Source organism: Chanos chanos, chromosome 13 (assembly GCF_902362185.1).
Source record: "Chanos chanos chromosome 13, fChaCha1.1, whole genome shotgun sequence".
NCBI classification, from domain to species: domain Eukaryota; kingdom Metazoa; phylum Chordata; class Actinopteri; order Gonorynchiformes; family Chanidae; genus Chanos; species Chanos chanos.
Window position 1 is genome coordinate 17,506,690 of NC_044507.1, and position 22,654 is coordinate 17,529,343.

The 22,654-nt window shown below is 39.3% G+C and overlaps 2 protein-coding genes and 1 pseudogene across 2 annotated transcripts; all 3 read left to right on the forward strand.

Annotated features, from left to right (window-relative positions):
• The first annotated feature begins 223 nt into the window (after positions 1-223).
• LOC115826055 (hemicentin-1-like) lies at positions 224-18,399 on the forward strand. The gene is made up of 10 exons (XM_030789735.1): positions 224-359; positions 2,169-2,426; positions 2,523-2,852; positions 3,337-3,588; positions 12,827-12,949; positions 13,894-14,058; positions 15,496-15,744; positions 16,121-16,450; positions 16,627-16,878; positions 17,761-18,399. Exons 1-10 carry the CDS (start codon positions 305-307, stop codon positions 17,985-17,987), a joined length of 2,241 nt encoding a protein of 746 aa, XP_030645595.1. The 5' UTR covers positions 224-304; the 3' UTR covers positions 17,988-18,399.
• LOC115826535 (intercellular adhesion molecule 1-like) lies at positions 475-1,490 on the forward strand. The gene is made up of 3 exons (XM_030790409.1): positions 475-514; positions 790-1,047; positions 1,141-1,490. The coding sequence occupies exons 1-3, from the start codon at positions 475-477 to the stop codon at positions 1,488-1,490; spliced, it is 648 nt and encodes a 215-aa protein (XP_030646269.1).
• A 2,488-nt stretch (positions 18,400-20,887) lies between the features above and the next one.
• Positions 20,888-22,182, forward strand: LOC115826056 (intercellular adhesion molecule 1-like; annotated as a pseudogene).
• The last annotated feature ends 472 nt before the right edge of the window (positions 22,183-22,654 follow it).

Below are 22,654 nucleotides of genomic sequence, written 5' to 3' on the forward strand. Positions count from 1 at the left end.
TTCTACTTTTTACGAGCTGTGACGCCATGATCTGCTCAGTGCATTGTAACCTAACATGAAAAGCGGATTTTCCATTTTACCTACGAATTTACGGTTTTTGCTATGGGATCAAATTGAACAGTTACTTCATCTTATCGCTCTTTAACAGACACATTTCGTAGGTCAGTGGGGCGGGGCAATGGGAAAAGCATGAAGCTATCAAAGAGTTGGATTCAGTCTCCTCTTGCCATATGGCGTTCTCAGGGTTAAAACAGCTGTAGAGAGATTTAACCATACGTTTTCGTCTAATTTAAACGCTGTCAAGATGATGCACATGTTGATTAGTTTAGCTTATCTCGTAACTTTTCTGACTTTTAGAGGTGAGTGTGTGACAAGACTTTGTTGAACCTTTACTCTCTCTTCCCGTATATCGGTTTTCCACAACGTCGTTACTGGTTTCTGTTCGTGTTTTGTAGCTTGCTGTCACTTTATTCGATGGCCCATTATAATGAGCTTTCTTATTGCTCAGCGGTTCGTGATTAGCTTTCAGTCAGTTTAATTTTCAAAAACTAACACATAGCTGTGAGCTGTAGTAATACTAGTCTTGAGCACTTAATGTATACTTTATAAAAACTGAGTAACAAGTCTTCAGTGACTCACCGAGAAATAAAAAAATGTAATCCAGATATTTTATGACATATAACCCACCCAGATTCAAAGATAACTGAACAACAGAAATTTTCACTGGACAGTGTTACATTTATCAAAGCTGAATGTTTGTCATTTAACTATTTAATCGTGGTTTGATAGTGTCCTATGGTGACCTGGAACTAAACCCACCCAAGGTTGTGGTGAGATTTGGGGATCCTGTGTCAGTGAACTGCAGCACCTCCACTGAACATTATGGCATAGGCTGGGAGGCCACTGTGGGAATTGAAGACATGAGGGAGGATGTTAATGTGATCACCTGGACAGTTCCAGAGCTGACTGACTGGGTCATAGAGCCAATATGCTACATCAACACTGATGATGGACAGCAGACCAAAACTCCTTCAGTCATTGTCTATAGTGAGTCTGTTTTCCCCATTGAGAATACGTAAAGTATCCATAACTTGTTTGTTTGTTCATCCATGCTCAGAACATGTCTTTCTATTTACACAGAGACTCCAGACAGTGTGTCCATCAGTTATGTAAATCACACAGGCCCAGTGATGGAGAAGACACAGTATGAGCTCCAGTGTGACATTAAGAACATCGCTCCTCTTCAGTATCTCACTGTGAGGTGGTACAAAGGACAGACTCTAGTGGACAGTCAAACATTTACTGATGACTCCAGGACTCCAGTGAATGTTTCTGCTACACTCCTGATCACTCCCAGTAGAGCTGATGATGGAGCTCAGTACTGGTGTGAGGCAGAGCTGGACCTGGGAGCAGAAGGACCTCAACCTCCTCCTACAGCACAGGCAAAGGCTCTAAATGTTGAAGTGTGTTGTAAGTTTTTGTTTTTTTAAAGATTTTCATCTGAACAGTTTCTACAATGGTATAGGAAACTGACAATTCTGCTGCTCTATGTAATAAAGGGTCTCACTGAGATCTCAGGTTTTTATTTTCTAAATTCCGAGAGAGAAAGAAATTTGATGCCTTTGAATTTTCATCAGAAAGAGAGAATGAAAATTACAATCAGTGTGCACAGCAACTCACCTCTAGGTGTCACTGTGTCAGTATTATACAGTATTGACATTTCAAGCTTCAAGACATTTTTTGTATTAAATACAGGGGAAAAACCAAATATTTTCCAGTCACATTTGGGGATTATTGATGTGTGTGTGTGTGTGTGTGTGTGTGTGTCTGTCTGTCTGTCTGTACAGATGTGTAGGTATGGTTTTTTGTAAGATTTGAAAAGTGTGCCTTTGTTTTGTTTTATTTTATTTAATTTTTTTAGAGGTTCTTCCTCTATAATTTCCATTTTACCTGCAAACTTTCGTTGCTCCAGGTCTTACAGTTTTTGCTTTGGCATCAAATTTAAAGCTTATTACAGCCCATAGGTCTTTCCATCACACTTATGGTAGGTCATTGAGGTGGGGCAAAAAGAACAGCATGATGATGCTCTGCAAGTGCATGGTGTTGTGTGACTTTGGACTTGAACAGAAGTTGTCAACACGTTAAATTTAATGTTCCATTGCTGATAGTGTCCTATGGTTACCTGGAACTAAACCCACCCAAGGCTGTGGTGAGATTTGGGGATCCTGTGTCAGTGAACTGCAGCACCTCCACTGAACATTATGGCATGGGCTGGGAGGCCCCTGCGGGAAGTCTAGAACGGAGGGACGATGTTGATGTGATCACCTGGACAGTTCCAGAGCTGACTGACTGGGACATAGAGCCAATATGCTTCATCAACACTGATGATGGACAGCACAACAAGACTCTTTCAATCATTGTCTATAGTGAGTCTGTTTTTCCTGTTGAGAATACGTAAAGTATCCATAACGTTTTTTTTTTTTGTTCATCCATGCTCAGAACATGTATTTGTATTAACACAGAGACTCCAGACAGTGTGTCCATCAGTTATGTAAATCACACAGGCCCAGTGATGGAGAAGACACAGTATGAGCTCCAGTGTGACATTAAGAACATCGCTCCTCTTCAGTATCTCACTGTGAGGTGGTACAAAGGACAGACTCTAGTGGACAGTCAAATATTTACTGATGACTCCAAGACTCCAGTGAATGTTTCTGTTCCACTCCTAATCACTCCCAGTAGAGCTGATGATGGAGCTCAGTACTGGTGTGAGGCAGAGCTGGACCTGGGAGCAGAAGGACCTCAACCTCCTCCTACAGTACAGGCTGAGACTTTAAATGTTGAAGTGTGTTGTAAGTTTTCTTTTTTAAATTATTCATCTGAACAGCTTCTACAATGGTATAGTTAGCTGACAGTTCTGCTTGCTTTATGGAATAAATGGAGGTTCCTCCTCTCAGGTGTCTGTAACAGGCAAATTTGATGCCTGTAGATTACCATTATCAGTGGCTAGTTGCAATTTTGCAGTCATTTCTCCCTCATGCGTCACTCTATTAGGGTGAAGGGAAAGGTTGTCTTTGCCAAACAATAAACAATACACACCCACTGCATAGTGCTAGTGTGGACTAATAAACAGTAGTATCTACTAAAAGAGAAAAGAGGAAACAGGATATGATTTTTGATGACTGCATTATGGGAATTCAATTCATTGTAAATTCAAATGTTTGAGTGCAGTATGCTTTTACTTCAACAGTTTTGGAGTGTGTGTGTGTGTGCACATGTATTTGTACATTGTTGTAAAATTTAAGAAATTTCACTAATGTTGCTACTTTTCTGCAGATCCCCCCTCTATAGTCTCCTTACCAAGTGATAAAGGGGTCATTGAACTAGGAGATGCTGGAATCACCCTTAATTGCACAGCCATAGGAAATCCTGCACCTGTGTATAGCTGGAACTCCACACTTTTGCAAGAGAAAACAGATCAACCAACCATTACCTCTGCATCTCTCAGACCAGGGAATTATACCTGTTCTGCCTCCAACAAGCTAGGCAGAGTTTGGAAGCACTTCAGTGTCAAAGCCAAGCCAAGAGGTGAGTTCAAGAAGTGTTGTGTTTTTTTCTCTTGTTCACTTCACACATTCGTAAAAGAAATCAGACAACCTATGATCTACATCTGCATCTCTCAGACCAGGGCATTATACGTTTACTCAGTTTTTCATAGTTATGAAGCTTATGTCTGTGTAGCTGGTTGGATCACCAGTTATTTGTTCAATAGTAATATATAATAATATATATAATATATAAAATATAATTAGAATCATTCCAAATAACAATTTATTGTAACTATGGAAACTATGGAGCAAATAATAATAACTGATCCTTAACAATCGATTAATTCTGATTAAATATGGTCTATTTTTTTTTTTTTTTTGCTGTCGGAGTATGTTGAGCAGATGAAGATGTTTTCTATCTGTTATATTTCTATCCAATTCATAGTAAAGTGTCAGACAAGACAGTCAAACCATTATTGTTTCTGTTTTAATTTGACTGAAGCTGCTTTTAGGAGCTGAAAGGGAAACTTAGCAGGACCATAGTGTGGGAACACTGTTAGAAATGTTGTGGCTGTCTTTTGTTTTTTGGTCTTGTCTTGTCTGGTGTGGTTTATATCCAGATGAGACAGTAAAACATAGGCTGTATTATTAATGAAGAAGATCCAGGCCAGGGACTGCATAGCAGGAGGTAATGAGCAATTATAATCCAAATTAATTAATCTCATCTTTCTCCCACAGATGTAATCAGCATCGTTCTTGGAGTCGTCTTTTCAGTTGTGGTTCTGGCTGTTGTCATCTGTATAGCCATAATATTATATAAGCGTCGTAACTCGGCTCCTAACTAATATAAACTGCTTTTCTATAGTTCTGGTGTTGAATGCAGTCAGTTAATTGTGTCTTTATTTGGTTTGTCTCAGCTTTACTTTGACCTTTTTTTATCATTATCATTGTTCTTACTGTTGTCCAAGCCATTTCAGTGCTTCAGCAGACAACTGTTGTAACTAATATTAAAGAAATATTGAGGTAACAGCACAGATTTCAGAACCAACCAGCTCCTCTCTGCGTCTGTGTAACAATGGTATCACCATACAGCAAAATCAGCAGTGAACTCAAGTGTTAAATTGGATTCTGTTTAACTCTGTAAGAATTAATTTAACACTGCTGATTGTAACACTGCTCTATTCTGGACTAAATTCAGTGCAAATTAATATTAGGTCTATTTAAAGATGTATTAGAGGTACTTGAGATTACTGAAATTACTCTGCCACTAGATATGTTATACATATTACTAGTGATGTTTTTGGGGGGTTTTTTTGAAGGTTTGTATGTGATGATAAGTTGGTTCATTTTTCTGCCAACAGAGCCTTACCCAATATCTTGTGTCAAATAAGTTGAGTCTAACAAGGTCCCTTCCTTTACAAACTGTGAAGAATGACAGTAAAGTGTTGTAATGGCTTACATGCAGCAGTTCCATAGGCCTTGCTGTGTTATATCATGTCCTGTTTTCATGTAAAATTACATTGTTGAATGTACTTTTCTATAAATTCCTCTTCACTGTAACATGTTGTTCCCTTTTCACTGCTCCTCTTCTTTTACCTCTGCTCTAATAGTTCTCATTTTCATAAGGATATAGTGTGTTTATTTGTTAGTACATTTAACATTTACTGCACTGTTCTTTCTCATTATTGCTTAGTTATTAGTTAGCTATACACAGACCTTGACCTTGAACTAAGCATTTTTAAACATAGTTTAATTTGGTTTATTAAGCATTGGTTTTTTTTATTATTTTAGTGCACATATAAAAATTCAGATAGTTCACAGCTGGGATGAGACTGAAATATTTCAGGATCTTTTGTTCATTTAATTGAAAGAAAAAGTTTTGTATTATTGAAAATGGTTTTAATAATACAGTTTTCATAGCACTGGAAAACAGATACTGAGAAAGAGAATACAGTGAATGAAGTGGGTGGGTGTGACAGGAGACTGGTCCCAGTCAGTAACAGGTAAGTCCGTCTGTGTTTCTCACTCTCTGTTTGTCTTTGTGTTGCGGTCAATCGGTTCTTGTCCTTCCGTAGGGGCCTCTGGAGGATGGGTTTAAGGTGATGTCCATTCCTCCAGAGCTCTCCTTAATCCGTCTGTATTATGTATGACCTCGGTGTGTCACACTTCTGCCCAACTGAAGCTGATGTAGTCCAGCCCCTCTCGTTGTCCAGTTTTACTGCAACACCGGTCCCAGGTTGAAGTTCAGGTAGTGGTCTGACTTTGTACCTCGTGTTGTAAGCTCGACCGCATCTCTGTTTGGCTCTGTCATCGATCCGCTGCACCCGTTGAAGGTCTGGCCATGCGGGCTGCATGTTAGCCTCCAGGGTAGGAAGTGTAGAGTGGATTTGTCTGCCCGACAGTAGCTGTGCTGGGCTCGCTGCCGTCACCTGCAAGGAGTTTCTCTGTGGGACAACAGTGCTAAGAAAGGATTTATTGTCTCAGGATCTGCCTAGCTATTTTAGCTCTTTCTCTGAAAATTGGGTCCATTGTCTGTCATCAGTTCATTCTGGCATCCCCACCTGGCAAAGATATTCTTCAAACTAGCTATAGTCATATCTGCTGACAATTTAGTGAGGTGAGCTATTTCTGTGTATCTTGAAAAATAGTCCACAACTACCAAGTAGTTGTCTTTGATTAACTGGCAAATGTCTGCTGCTACCCTCTCCCACAGGCAGCTAGGAAGTGGTGTACAGATGAGAGGTTCTCTCCTCTGAGTTGGTACTCTCTGCAAGTGCTGACAATTCCTTGAATGTTTTTGTTTATTCTGGGGCCACCACACACTACACTTTGCTCTCTCACGGCACTTTACAATACCTTGGTGGCCGTCATGTGCACGTTCCAGTATCTCAGTTCTTATGCTCTAGGACATCACAATCCTGTTGTTGTAGAACACAAGCCCTTGTGATATCGTCAGGTGATCTTGGTGTGCATAGAAGACTTTTACCTTTAGCAGTACATCAGCAGAGTACTTAGGCCACCCATCAGTCACCTGGAGTTTGACCAACTGCAGCACGGCATTCTGCAGTGTCTGCTGTTTGACCATGTCAAGCTTACTGGGTGTGATGGGCCACACTCCTGGACACCTTCCTCGTAAGCCTCCAGCTCACTGGTCAAACTCTGCGATTTCCTGTGGAGCCGTAATCTGAGGGTGTCTGGGCAGGGTGTCCACAATGACAAGCTGTTTCCCTGGAACATACGCAGCAGTAGGGTTATACCGCATCATACAAAGTAACAGTCTCTAGTCCCTTTCACACATGCACTGCAACTCTAAAATAATCTAGACTCAAACTGGAGGGGCTGTGGGCCTATGTGTGAACGAAAATGATTGAATCACTCAGCTCAGATCCTAAACGGACTTTATTCTACCAGCCCCCTAATACAAGTCCGTTGCATGTGCGATTAAGTCCATGTGCGAGTAGAGCAGATAATAGTCGGAGAATGCACAGCGAGCAAATGGGCGTGTTGATGCCTTTCTAACATGCAACTGGCGCGAAACCGAAAGAATACAAACATCCGGGGTGAAGAAGTGTCATTTACACCAGGACGCCAACGAAAATGTCTGACTGGTGAGACAACGAGATTCGGGACTTCAGTCGGTAAGGGCCAACGCCGATTTCGCCAATCAGAGCGCATTTCGCCCCCTTTGAACCTGAATGAGAGCAAAGCGAGATTCACTACAATGGAAGCGTACCCTTAGTGTTCTCTGAAGTCACCCCTATCAATAACAAGTACAGTGTAAAAGTTGGTTTGGAAGCAGCAGTTCTTCCTCTTGATATTGTTGATATCTCCGAAATGCATATTTTAAATAAGATTAAAACCGGTCAAGATGAAATATCGCTAAATCGCCCACCCCTGTCTATGACACGGATGAATAATTGAGTAATATTTTTTTCCTCGTTTGCTGTGATGCCAACAGTTAATCGGTTCCATCATAATCCAACATGAAAAGCGGATTTCTGTTTTACCCGCGAGCTGTCTTATCCCCAGGTCTCACGGTTTTGCTCTGGCATTAAATTTAATGATTATTAAAGCCTATAGATCTTTCAGGGACACTTTCAGTAGGTCATTGAGGCGGAGCAAAAGGAACAGCATAACGACGCTCGGCAGACGAGTGGTGTTGGCTGACTTTGGACTTGAACAGAAGATATCAACGCGTTGAATTTAATCTTCCGTTGCCATATTTCCAAGGTTTTCAAGATTTCCGTGTTACCCAAATTAGTTTATCTCGCATCGTTTGTGACTTTTAGAGGTGAGTCTATGACAATACATAGTTGAACATTTACTCCCTCTTTCCTCATATGGGTATTCCACGACGTTGTAGCTGATTTGGTATTCTGTACCTTGTCAGTTTCTTTGATGGCCCATTATAATGCACTGTCTTATTGTTCAGCGATTTGTTGTAAAATAATACATGTCTGAGCGCTTAATATATGTTTTATTAAAACTAAGTAACAAATGATTCACTGAGGGGTAAAAAAATGTCATCCAGATATCTTAGGCCATATAGCCCTTGAAGATCCAATTAATTAATGAAAATTTATTTAATTAATTTATTAATGAAAGCTGAATGTTTTTCATTTAACAATTCAGTTGGGGGGGGGGGGGGGGCTTAAAGGAAAGTTCGCTCAGAGCTCCATACAAGCTAAAACCGTTACTGTTTTTAACTTCTAAGTTTTGCATTTTGTCTGATTTGTGCCGCAAAATCTGTTGAAAGGAAAAGTCTAACTAATGAAATGAAATGACAAAAGGGTATTTCAGTTTAACTTTTTTTGTCAGAAAAGACTCGTGTTTGTCTTGAAAATGAAAATGAAAATCGAGATTTTTTTCAATTTTCATTTTGGCAGGACATGTGCATGCAGGTATTGAAAAAGAAATGACAAAACGGGGTTTTAACTTTCATTTTAGCGTTTACATTTCCATTTTAATTTTGGCAGGGATTACCTCCCATAATAACCCGCTGTTTGTCGGATTTTTTTTTCTGCTTTAAGTGTGAAATCTGTTTTAAAGCCCAGTGCTGTGTATCGAGTTGTGTTATGATGCGCTGCAAACAGATCCAGTATGTTACAATAACTCAGTTATCCCTGCCAATGTCTCACATGCTCCTCAGAAATCATCTAATGAAAGTTTAATTAGTTAATTGTTGTGCTGACTATCAGTCAGTACCTTGCAAGGCAGTTCTCTGGTTTGATATGCAGATTTTCTAGCAAGTGAACTTTAAGAAACACACAGCTGGTAATAATATGTTATTGAATTAAGTCTGTTAACAGTGAAATGTGATATGATCATTTTTATGCTTAAACATCTCTCATTATTTGAAAAATGCTGCAGTCTTGTTCAGCAGATGTGTATGGTCCCTTTTCTGACAAGTCAGTTAATTTTTTTTAAATTCTTTATTATGTTGACCAATCTACACACACAGAGACACACATACACAGACACACACACACACACATATATACATTTCCATGACAGAAAGTGTACAAAAATAAAACGTATCAGATTAAGAAGTAGTCACTTTAGTCACTTTTTCACTCTTATGCTTATTACTGTCTTCCTATAAACTGACAGGCCAACACATAGAGGTCAACACATAATCAATAAGCTTCTTCTGGATTGGCTAATGAGAGTTCTTTCATATACCTGCTGATAGCTGACTGGCTTTTTGAAAAATCACTGCTCCATTGGAATTCCTTTTGAGGCCCTTGACAAACACATAGCATGCAAAATTTCAACTTGGTTGCTCAAACAGCTGAGGAGTTAGAAGGGAAATATATTTTGACCGCTATTAAAATGTATGCAGAAATTGCAACAGTTCAGTTCAATTTTCACACAGTATATCACAGAGATATCACGTGTGCCACGGGATTAGGCAAACTTTTCTGATCTCTCCATTTATATTATGTTAGTTATACAGCCAATGGCAACTCTGATAAAAAAAAAAAAAAGAACACTTTGATGTAATTTTGGCATCAAGGAAATTAAGCAGTGATGGCTCTATGCTTTTCTTGAAAAGGAAAGATTAAATTGATAATGTTATTATGTCTGTAAGTGAATGTACTACCCTCTCAGACTTAAAAATGCATATAACCAGTGTTACATACTAAGGAAATAGTTGTATGCAAAGATCCAAGACAAAGGTATGATTTCAACTTTAACCCTTTAATTGACAAGATTAAAAAGAGATTTAGAATGTGGTTACTGAGAGATTTTTCCCTAGAATCGCAGAATTTTACTATCAACAACAGAAGGTATTTCAAAGTCTGTATATGTATCTGTCATTGAATGTTCCAAGAAATATAATTATGGGTGAGATGATCTAGTCTATGATAACTCCAATTTTGGAGAAACACAGCTCATTATGTAAAGGGGAAAGTAAAATATAATGATGGAATGCACTGAGGTTTTGAGGCTTTAACTGTCAAAAATATTAATAATACCTCTGAGGTGAAATGGATCATTGAGTATATTTAAGCAAAAAAAAAAAAAAGGGAATATTTTCCCAGTTACAGGCTCAATTCTTATGTGGTTTTCGTTTCATCCTTAAAATGGAACTTTTCTGTTGCTAAGCTTGTAGCACTAAATAGAAATAGGATTCACATAGGATTCACAGGCTATGTTAACAATACAATGGTTAACAACTAGGTAATCCCTGAATTTCATCCTATTGCCCTCTAGTTGTTTTAATGTATTCCTGGAACGTTTTGTAGCTAAAATCCCTATTAAGTTCGAAGATTTTCGTCAGCAGGCACTTTGGGTTACAAGTCTGTAACTGACTGAGAGGGTGGAGGCGATGATTCTTTCCCCCGGTAATATCGTTACCAATTTGACAGTTTTTGCAAACGTACTAGTCTATTTGATCATCATATGGTAGCTTTACTGAGAGAGAAAAAAAGTCTGTCTTCTGTCTTTTGCTGATCAGAATTTGAATTGAATTTTTCAGCTTTTCAAGCTGATTGCGAAAATGTCAGGTCACAGGACCTAGGACTACTTTGCAATAGTGCGTGAGTTTGTATCTATGACACACAACTAATGAGTAACTAATTAATATTTTTTTTCTTCTTTTTACGAGCTGTGGCGCCATGACCTGCTCAGTGCATTGTAACTTAACATGAAAAGCGGATTTTCCATTTTACCTGCGAATTTTCAGCTTATCGCTCTCTAAGAGACACATTTCGTAGGTCAGTGGGGCGGGGCAATGGGAAAAGTTAAAACAGCTGTAGAGAGATTTAACCATACGTTTTCGTCTGATTTAAACGCTGTCAAGATGATGCACATGTTGATTAGTTTAGCTTATCTTGTAACTTTTCTGACTTTTAGAGGTGAGTGTGTGACAAGACTTTTTTGAACTTTTACTCTCTCTTCACGTATATCGGTTTTCCACAACGTCGTTACTGGTTTCTGTTCGTGTTTTGTAGCTTGCTGTCACTTTATTCGATGGCCCATTATAATGAGCTTTCTTATTGCTCAGCGGTTCGTGATTAGCTTTCAGTCAGTTTGATTTTCAAAAACTAACACATAGCTGTGAGCTGTAGTAATACTAGTCTTGAGCACTTAATGTATATTTTATAAAAATTGAATAACAGGTCCTCAGTGATTCACTGAGAAATAAAAAAAAATGTAATCCAGATATTTTATGACATATAACCCACCCAGATTCAAAGATAACCGAACAACAGAAATTTAAGTAAGTTTTCACTGGACAGTGTTACATTTATCAAAGCTGAATGTTTGTCATTTAACTATTTAATCATGATTTGATAGTGTCCTGTAGTAACCTGGAACTAAACCCACCCAAGGTTGTCGTGAGATTTGGGGATCCTGTGTCAGCGAACTGCAGCACCTCCACTGAACATTGGCATAGGCTGGGAGGCCACTGTGGGAGCTGTAGACCTGAGGGAGGATGTTAATGTGATCACCTGGACAGTTCCAGCGCTGACTGACTGGGTCATAGAGCCAATTTGCTTCATCAACACTGATGATGGACAGCAGACCAAAACTCTTTCAGTCATTGTCTATAGTGAGTCTGTTTTCCCTGTTGAGAATATGAAAAGTATATCCATAACTTATTTGTTTGTTCATCCATGCTCAGAACATGTATTTGTGTTAACATAGAGACTCCAGACAGTGTGTCCATCAGTTATGTAAATCACACAGGCCCAGTGATGGAGAAGACACAGTATGAGCTCCAGTGTGACATTAAGAACATCGCTCCTGTTCAGTATCTCACTGTGAGGTGGTACAAAGGACAGAATCTAGTGGCCAGTCAAACATTTACTAATGACTCCAGACTCCAGTGAATGTTTCTGCTCTGCTCCTGATCACTCCCAGTAGAGCTGATGATGGAGCTCAGTACAGGTGTGAGGCAGAGCTGGACCTGGGAGCAAAGGACCTCAACCTCCTCCTAAAGAGTCAGAGACTCTTAACATGACTGTGCATTGTAAGTCTTTTCTGACAGACTGTTGTAGAATTTCATATGAATTTTGAGAATGCTGATTTGGGGCCAAAATTGAATTAGGGGCTTTTTCCTTCAGTGTATGTCATGTTATTACTGCCTTTTGAGTTTCCTTATTTTATGTGGTCTGAAGTGTGGAATCAATTAATTTCTCAAATCAAGCTAAAGTCATGCCACTTAAACAAACAAACAAACAAACAAATAAATAAATAAGCAAATACATAATAGTAAAACCACCAATAAAACATGTAACCACACTGTATATTTTAGTATTGTTGTGTACATTGTCTGTTGTCTGATACAAATGTGTCAGAAGTGCAGAGGTCAGAGTTGGCACAGAGTTCAGCATGTATGCTCTAGATGATATGTCACATGGTCATATAAAGCAGTCATTAAACCCTTATGTACAGACACCTGAAGCAAATTTTGACTGCATTTGATTAAGCTAATGCAAAGAAAAGCAATGACTTATTTTTTTCTTTCTTACTTCTTCTTTAACATGATCACACGTATTCTTCTCTGCAGACAGGAATTAACGTTAGTGGGTGAAGAATAATCCGTGGTTGCTCATTTGTTTTGTTTGATTTTCTGGTTGTCTTGTACTATTGGTATATAGGAAATGTTCTGTTTGTGTAAGTGTGGTTTATGGGTCTTTTACTAATGGTAAGTCTTGTCATCTTTCTTCTCCAGACCTGGATACTTCAAACTGCTCTGATGATATTACATTGTTGGAGGGAGAGACTCTGGGAGAGTACTGCTCTGTTTCTGGAAATCCATCTCCCAGCATCACCTGGTCACCCGTCGTCGACCCAACCCCGCCCCCTCCGCAGAGGAGATCGGGGTCAGTACACCCAGGTCATCCGAGGAGCGAAAATAATTAATCGCACGGTGGCTGTATCAGTGACATGTAAGTGTTGTATTCAGTGTTTCCTGTACGCCTAAAAGACAGTGACACACAAACGTACACATTTCCAGACTCTCTCACAGAAAGGAATATGAAAATGCTCTGCCTAGCCTCCAGAGATAGGTGTTAAATATTGACAATGTGGATATAGGTCAATAGTTCACATAGTTTTTCAGATGCCTATAGTTCATGTCTTTCTGTGGGTTAGCTTTGAAAATGAGCTGCATTGGGTTCCAATACCTTTATTCCATATTCAGAAAGCTTGCCTTTTTGTCATGCATTAAAACATACAAATGTTTTCATTTGTTTATGTTTTATTTCAGATGCACCTGAGTTTTCATGTCTAAGCCATATAACTGTAAAAGAGCATGAAACCTATAACTGCACAGTAGCAGGATATCCAGAACCTACATTATTCTGGATGAAGGATGGAAAGGCTGTGGAGAAATTTCCAGAAAAATTGTCTAGATATGATGCAGGACGGTACACAGTCACTGCCAAAAACAGTGTTTCACAGGTCAATCACACACTGCAAGTTGATGTCCACTGTAAGTAAACCATACATCTCTATTAAATTAACCTAAATCTCAACCAGTAACACTAGTATGTTTGCTTGCTCTGACCTGTTTTAAAAATGATATAATTCAGCATTTATCAAGGTAGTACAGTTAGTAAAAAAACCCCAAACAAACAAAAAAAACATTGTTATATACTGTAAACATGAATTTTCAGATCCACCTTATAAAGTTAGCAAAGCATTGTCATTATACTGTAAACATGAGTTTTCAGATCCACCTAGTAAAATTAGTGAAGCATTTTTGTTATACTGTAAACATGTTTTTTTTTTTTCAGATCCACCATCAGACATTCAGTTGGAAGATGTGGAAGTAGATGTTGGATCTTCAGAGACTCTAAACTGCACATCCTCTGGAAATCCTCAACCACAGTACAATTGGATTTATTATCCAGCAAGCAATGTGAAGAGGAGAATATTGATGGCGTGTCAAGGCTGTATATCAATAAGGCGTCTGGATACAACATTGGAAATTACACATGCATTGCTACAAATAAGTTTGGGAACACCTCTAGCTCTGCCCGAGTTCTCGTACGAGGTAAGGCCTTCAGTTAACTTATGCTCTATAAACTGATTGTGTCACTTTGAAAGAAAGAGTGTAATCTCTGTAGTATACCCCTTATGGCATGACCTAGTATTTTACTGAGAATATTGTAAATGATTTGTAATATCCATAAATCTAGCAAAATTACACAATGCACCATAAATGGTAAGTGATATTCACATAAAAGTCCCTTGGTTATAGAATTGTAGATTAGGCTGTTTGAGACTATTTTGTCTCTAATTTGTAAAACAGCATGCTGGAATAGGCTGTATCACTTATGCTGGATTATAGTTTTTGGAGATTGCTCAAAAATGGTGAAACAGGGTAAGAGGCTACTTTGATGTTTGTTCTTATTCTAGTTGAGTCTTTAATAAAGATTAAAATCTGAATGGCCTTTTGGAAAATCTGATAAGTTTTGAGTACTGTTAGGCCTACGTAACGTTTCCCGAAGGAAACTGTGGGGGATGGTTGCTACCCATGGGCAGAATTGGGCAGTCACTTCCACAGATAAATTAAATGAAAGAGTTCGGCCTTTTATTCGTCTTCTGTTAACTTCAGTGAACAAAGGTTATGGACTACTGAAAAAAGAGGCGGGTCTATCGTTGAGCGTCTTGAAGATGGATGTTTTGTACGACTATCGGAGATTTCTAATGTGTATGATCCTGGCACTGTGCATTCTGCTGGTTGGATCTGATGGTAAAGTAGACTTTTTCGAGTAGACTGAATGCAGTTTTTACATTTCCCACCACAAAATGATAGTTCCTTTTTAGAGAAGTCATATCAGGCTCCTTTTACAAATACTCTTCTGGAGCCGAAATTTGCCGGATTTACTTCCTTTTTAATCAAGTTCATTCGTATTATGTGAACTACCATGTGCTTAGACATTCAGACAGAAAAGGGGACGTTACTGCCGATTGTGGAAAAGGAACATTCGTGTAGTTTTATCACGGGCGGTGAAAAACGCCTTTTCGTTGCCAGTCGGACGATCTTGACACTTTAGACACAATGCATCAGACGATTTACTTTACAAAGTAGACGTGATAAGATAGAATAGATAGAATTTCCTGAATTTGAGATACAAAAGTTTGAACAGGGTTCGTATTCATACTGTATCCGTATTTTCTGGTGCAGAGCTATGTGCTCGTTTTCGGTATTGTATGATATGGTTTGCTGGTTCAAGGAAACGCTAGGTTTGAACATTCCATTAAAGAATGAGAGGGAAGTGGACGTGCCCCTGTTTCATATGGTGCTGCCCTTCCTGATTTCTTTCTTGTCTCTTTGCTACTTAAGTCACAAAGCATTATTCTCCTTCCTCCACGTGTTATCTAGGCTATAATCAGTTACCTTTAAACGGGTGGTTCTTATAACGGACTTTCAGGATTCATAAATCAAATGTAATTTGTTCATTGTTTTCCGTTGTTTATGGTACAGGTGCTGAGACATTGTGTCCCCTTCAGCTTAATCAGTCCAGTATAGTGGTGAAACACAATGAGCCCTTCTCAGTGAATTGTAGCCTGCCGTCAGGAGCCACAGGGGAAATTACCTGGATGCTTTCGAATCGAGAAATTCACAGTTCAGTCTTTGAATCTGGGAATTTTCACTGGAACGACACCATTATGTGCTCTGCAACAATTGTAGGACTTGGCCAATGTCACAAGAATGCAAGTGTCACAGTTTATAGTAAGTATTACAAAATGCCTTCAAAACAGTCTTCACATTTTGTTGTACTTCAGGATTCATATCACACATGTTTAGATGTAGATGTAGTAATTGCTACTGAACATGTGAAGATTAGGAATGGGGAAAAGCAATAAAACATATTCATTGCAATGTGGTATTACTGGTTCAATTTTAGGGGACTGGTCATCTACATTAAGGATAGGTGGTGCCTTTTTTTGACCGGGACCTAACATCTGGTTTAAACAGATGACAGTCGTGAGAATAATTGTTGGGAGGCCGCTGTTTATTGCAGATTATGTAATACAGTAAAGTCGTACATTCAGGCAGCCCATGTTTATCATTCATGCCTTGTTATGTATCATTTTTTCTCCTGCAGAGACTCCAGACAGTGTGTCCATCAGTTATGTAAATCACACAGGCCCAGTGATGGAGAAGACACAGTATGAGCTCCAGTGTGACATTAAGAACATCGCTCCTGTTCAGTATCTCAGTGTGAGGTGGTACAAAGGACAGACTCTAGTGGACAGTCAAACATTTACTGATGACTCCAAGACTCCAGTGAGTGTTTCTGTTCCACTCCTGATCACTCCCAGTAGAGCTGATGATGGAGCTCAGTACAGGTGTGAAGCAGAGCTGGACCTGGGAGCAGAGGGACCTCAACCTCCTCCTGTAGTGAAGTCAGAGACTCTTAACATCACAGTACACTGTAAGTTAATCGCCGCTGCAAATCCTAACAAGTGAAACAACACATACCAGTATGATACACCTGTTTACAAGCATGTATGTCTTTTGGTAATGTAGAGAAATGACAACTAATCTTCATAAGGCACATAGTTTGATCTCTTCCACCTCTATCTATCTCTCTCCCCTTGCTCTCTGAAGATGCACCTGTCATCAATACAACCAAGTTGCCTTCAGTGGTACCGGTCATCAGAGGGTATTCGGAAAACCTTATCTGTGAAGCAGACGGATCCCCACCACCAGAAATCGTGTGGATGCGTGACAACAAAATCATTGTTAATGACAGCAACCTTGTGATTACAAACGCGAGAGCTGAAAGCGTAGGGTTTTACATCTGCAACGCCTCAAATATGCACGGCAGCAATAGCACAACAGTGAAAGTGGTATTGAAAGGTAAAGAATAATTCACTGTGTCCCTTTTTCCCCTTTTTACAACATACAGGAGTGATACATGTTCTCCATAATCTTTTATATTTTCATTCAAGCGCTTTAGCTCATAGCCTGTTACATTTCTAGTTTATTTTACCTCTTGTTAACGACTTCTATGGGCAAGATTAATTTTAAAAATAATATTTATCTGTGTTGATTATTAGGACGATATGTGTTGTGTACTGTAGGTAGGCTAAGAGCAACGTGAAGCAAAGGTTTTGTCCTTTTCCTCTACGCGTATTTGCTCTCTGTCCCTGTTTGGATACTTTTGCTATCTCTTGGACAAACACAAGTGATAGACAAAGGTGAATGAGGTTTTTGACATCCATTTATACGTACCAGTATTGCTTTGTGTTTGTTTCCTGTTAAATTCTCCAGTCTTCCACCCCAAGCTCCTGGTTTAGCAAATGACCTGGAGGGAAGGAAAGCACACTGACATTCTGTCCAGGAATACTGATGCACTGCTGTTTGGTCGCACTGGTTCTCAAGAGACCATGTTTGTGTGTGTGTGTGTGTGTGTTTTGCACCTCAGCTTTGCTTGTAGTTGTGCTTGGTGGAGTTTTTTCTTTCTTTTTCTTTTCAGTTTCATTTCGAAGGTTTTTGATGTGAAACCAAACACTGACCATGAATGCATTTGCAATTGATTTCACTTTTAGTGTAGTGAGCCCATATGTTTGGAAAGTGAACATTTTCCTGTGATTTCATATCTGTTATATCACAATGTCATTCAGCTCCTGTTGTTAATGGCTGGTTGATTGTACTTCTTCTGAACATTTAAGTCAAACTTTTGATGCTGGAGCTGTGGTATGCTTTATTTACCAGTGTGTTCTGTTTCTCTTCACACAGAGGACTACCTGCCGCTCATAGCAGGATTTGTGGCAATCATGGTAGCGGTCATCATAGTTGGCTTCACCATCATTTTCTCCATCTACTACAAAAACACCAAGATGGGTCATTACAGCCTGAAGAATGCCAAACCCAACCCGCAAAATGGCAACATAGCTCAAAATGGCAAAGAAAACACCCTTCCCATGACGAAACTGTCTCTACCACAGAGTGTAAACCCAGCTTAATAGTCTCATCAGACCATCAGTCACTGGACCAGAGACGGGTTTCAGTCTTCAGCTCCCAAAGCTGACTGGACTCATGATGGTACAGGCTTTGGTTCTGAAGCCCCTAGCTGTACCCTGCCTTTTTTGGGCTCGCTCTTTCTTTTTTTACCTTTTCCCATTCCCATAAAGTTGCCAGTCATCCTCACAGAAGCATGTTTTACTACTGTCTTTTTCTTCTGTCTTGGCCAAGTCTGAGTGAAGTATTTTCTCCTTTTTTTTTCCTTTTTCTTTATTGTACCAGAGGAGATAAACGTATAAACTTCTGAAACTACTGCCAAAGAAATGATAAGGAAGCACCACGGGATAAGAGATTTCATTTCTTCCCATTGTCTTATTGTTGCAAATACTGTTTAAATGAATAGGAAATTGCAGGATTTGATAAGAGCATTTTCCTGCATATGAGCAAAATCAGCAAATTGTCCTTTTGTTCTAAATGATAACTTGGACATATCAAGGAAATTCTCGTGTTTTTTTTAATGTTAATATAATATTTATGGTGATCAATCACCATACTCTATATGCACAAAGCCAAGTAAGTTCTGAAGAGAATGGAAGCATATTTAATCGTGAGTGTAAATATTTATTTTGTTACCTATGAAAATTGCACTTGTATTGACAGGTATTTTGAGCCTTTGTGTACACAGGACATGTAAGTGGTATACATTTTCTTTTTTTATAATTTGAGTGGTGACACGCAGGGGCATAAACTTGAAGTCCTATCTGAAGGAAAAATGAGGAAAACAAAGTTTCTTCCTGTACAAACTATAAAAACTCAGAGGAAAATACTGTAACAGTTTAATGTTAAATTACTTTTTTGAATGTACTTTTCACCCGATATTTCCCTTCTGTGTAACCACTGTACCATATTGTGCCTTTCTGACCACTGCTCCGTTAGTAGTATTTATCATTTTTGTAAGTGTAAAATGCTCTTATTTACAAGTAAATTTTTACTGTAACACTTTGCTGTAACACTTAGAGAAACATTTTTAAAGGACTCTAGGGAGTTATGATTCCTCTTTATTTCTTTCACATAGCTGTTTATATGAAAGAAGCTTTAATTTAATGTTTAACAAGCACATGTTGTTCAGTGTTTTAGTGCAAACGTCAAGCTTCAGAATACTGGAACATTCTCGTCCAACTTTGTGAGGTGGTAGCAGTTCCATTATCTCTTCAAACCTCCATCAAATCTGCATCACCCACACCAAATCCAAAGGTTTGGGCTTTGAGATCTGTAATGGATCCCCTGGCCTGGTAGAACATGCTCAGATTAGTCTGTCAGACTGGAAAATGCTGCCAAATTGTCCTGTTATTGCAGATATAACAGGCCAGGTTATTTTCGTGCACATTTCAGTGCACCTGTTGTCCACCCATGTTGGCAGAACATGTTCCAGCAATTTCTATTCACACAAACACTCCAGACAATGTGTCCATCAGTCAAGTAAATCACACAGGCCCAGTGATGGAGAAGACACAGTGTGACATTAAGAACATCGCTCCTGTTCAGTAACTCACTGTGAGGTGGTACAAAGGACAGACCCTAGTGGGCAAACAGACAGTTTCTCACACCTCTAAGTGTTCTCCCCTGCACTCCAGCTCACGCCGTGAAGAGCTGATGATGTAGCCGAGTACAGATGAGAGACAGGTGAGACACTTAACATTGTCTGTAAGTAACACACTGTTACAGGTGATCATAAGTGTTGAGAGCATTTTGTAAATGTACGACCATCATGTTACACAAACTGTAATAAAAATTTCATCTGTCCATCCACTCATTTGTTTGTCTGTACAGTCATACTTTTATTGTAAGCAGCCACAAAATGTTGGGGTTGCATGTTGCAATCGCTGTGCTTTACATAGAAGGTAATTATTACAAGAGTGAGCTGTAGTCGGATAATGAATGTTACCTGCAACTGGCCTTCAACTACTCATTTACCCAAGATATATTCCTCAGTGCAGATAAATGCAGGGAGTGCCCCCTGCTGACCATACTGGAACACATTCAGCTGTTGTGGAGCTGAAATCATAGAATGGTGCCAATGGTATGTGAGTAAAACTATATACACTACAACAGACAGGTAGATGGGTAGGTAGATAGAAAGTGCATCACCCCTTTTCAAAGATTCATGAAAATAAAAATGGAAATGTCATGAAAAAGTGGGGTGGAACTTTTTAGTCCTGTCTGAAATGACGTACCACACAACTAAGCAGGAGGAAGGAAGGAAGTCTTGGACTCCATATTTTGTTTTGTAGGTTGATAGTTTAAGGTTATGACATTCACATCTGGTCAGAGCACATGATGTTATGACCTCAAAAGTGAAGACTCTTATCAAACACAGAAATCACATAGTAATACACAAGGTACTCGTGGCTCCACAGATGAACAAACTAACTAGCATCCATATGAGTCCTACTTGTATGTGTGTGTGTGCCATGTGTGTATGTTTGGTTTTCAGGTCAGTAATGCAATTGTTCAGAGAGTCTAGCTATCTATCTATCTATCTATCTATCTATCTATCTATCTATCTATCTATCTATCTATCTATCTATCTATCTATCTATCTATCTATCTAATTGTTACAGAAGAATCCCTCATGTTTCTTTTAAGGTGTTGTTCTCACATGAAAGTACTGTGCAGTCGCAGGAACTGTTTAACCATCACTTCCAGTAAATGGTTTCTTGATCTGACAGTACGCGGCTTGAAAGACCTCATCAATCATCACTATATCTCTTCAGCAGTACCAGCTACGCAGAGCACCCAGCCCCAAATTATTTCAGAATCCAGAACATTGGCACAACCAGACTCTCAGGAATACAGCTGTATTTTGGAACCATCTCCATTCCCCTCTTTCTTACGGTGGACCATGCTAACTTTTCAGAAGCTACTGGGAGTAATGCTGATCACACTTTTACATGGCGGTGAGATTTCCTCTTTGAATCTTTGCTTGAATCGTTGCTTGACTTGTGGGTTTGTATGCCACAGTAAGGAAACCTTTTCTTTGTGACAGAGAGAGAAGCAACTAGTCTCAGTCAAAAGTATAGAGATGTAAACTTCCCTTTTGAAGAGGAAACTATACTAAAACTATATTTCCTTGTTTTATTAATCAAAATAACACTTTGTATCACCTAAGACATGCAGTAAGAAATCCACTTCTTCCATAAATATGAGAACGATCACACACAGGAATAATTCACAGTGTGGTACAGTGTGTCAGGGTGTAGTGAATGGAGGTGTCAAAGAGGACCATCGTTTTTGCTCACAGGGGGTTTAGCACGAGATTTTTACAGATAATGGGGTAATGGTTCACATTCAAAACCAAACTGTAAACAATAAGCAGCAAATCTGCAGATTAATAAGTATGAGACCCTATGAAAAAGAGAAGGGCTGCTGAGATTTGCCTGAGAGAGCAGCATATGAGGTTAAAGTGAAAATTAAGCTGAGTTTCTGCTGTGATAGATGTTCATCCACTGGAGCTAAACCCACCCAAGGTTGTGGTGAGATTTGGGGATCCTATGTCAGTGAACTGCAGCACCTCCACTAAACATTATGGCATGGGCTGGGAGGCCCCTGTGGGAGCTGTAGACATGAGGGATGGCATTAATGTGATCACCCGGACAGTTCCAGAGCTGACTGACTGAGACATAGAGGCAATATGCTTCATCAACACTGAAGATGCACAGCACACCAAAGCTCTTTCAGTCATTGTCTATAGTGAGCCTATTTTCCTGGTTGAGAATATGAAAAGTATATCCATAGCTGTTCTTTCTTTGTTCATCCATGCCCAGAACATGTATTTGTATTAACACAGAGACTCCAGACAGTGTGTCCATCAGTTATGTAAATCACACAGGCCCAGTGATGGAGAAGACACAGTATGAGCTCCAGTGTGACATTAAGAACATTGCTCCTGTTCAGTATCTCACTGTGAGGTGGTACAAAGGACAGACTCTAGTGGACAGTCAAACATTTACTAATGACTCCAAGACTCCAGTGAATGTTTCTGCTCCACTCCTGATCACTCCTAGTAGAGCTGATGATGGAGCTCAGTACAGGTGTGAAGCAGAGCTGAACCTGGGAGCAGAAGGACCTCAACCTCCTCCTCCTAGAGTAGAGGCAAAAGCTCTAAATGTTGAAGTATGTTGTAAGTTTTCTTTTTAAAGATTTTCATCTGAACAACTTCTACAATGGTATAATATGCTGACAGTTCTGCTGCCTTGTGGAATAAATGGTCTCCTTGTGATCTCAGGTTTCTATTTTCTAAATTCAGAGATGGAAAGAAATTGGATATCGGTGAATACCAGACACCAGTGAAAGTTACCAGTGTGCACAGCAACTCCCCTCTAGGTATCACTGTGTCATTATTAAACAATGTATCACCCATTGGTCAAAATATGTGATTACAATAGGTAAATAAAATGGATGGACAAAACAACAAAACAATAGAAACACTGCACATCGTATGAATATTTTTTGACTGGGCCACCCTGTGATTTCAGGACACTTTGGAAAGGTGTTATGCAAATTCTGAACTGTGTCTGGTGGAATACTGAAGTATTCTTCAAGATGGAAGTGTCCGGTTCTTTGAGGAATGAAAGAACAAAAACTGTTCTGCCCTCAGCACTCCAGGATG

Excerpts from the sequence above, each read along its gene's own strand:
- LOC115826055 (XM_030789735.1), top strand. The coding sequence starts at position 305 with ATGATGCACATGTTGATTAGTTTAGCTTATCTCGTAACTTTTCTGACT. Across the intron at positions 15,745-16,120 it reads TGCAAGTGTCACAGTTTATA|AGACTCCAGACAGTGTGTCC; the intron begins GTAAGTATTACA and ends TTTCTCCTGCAG. Across the intron at positions 16,879-17,760 it reads AGTGAAAGTGGTATTGAAAG|AGGACTACCTGCCGCTCATA; the intron begins GTAAAGAATAAT and ends CTCTTCACACAG.
- LOC115826535 (XM_030790409.1), top strand. The coding sequence starts at position 475 with ATGGCCCATTATAATGAGCTTTCTTATTGCTCAGCGGTTC. Across the intron at positions 515-789 it reads TTCTTATTGCTCAGCGGTTC|TGTCCTATGGTGACCTGGAA; the intron begins GTGATTAGCTTT and ends GTGGTTTGATAG. Across the intron at positions 1,048-1,140 it reads TCCTTCAGTCATTGTCTATA|AGACTCCAGACAGTGTGTCC; the intron begins GTGAGTCTGTTT and ends CTATTTACACAG.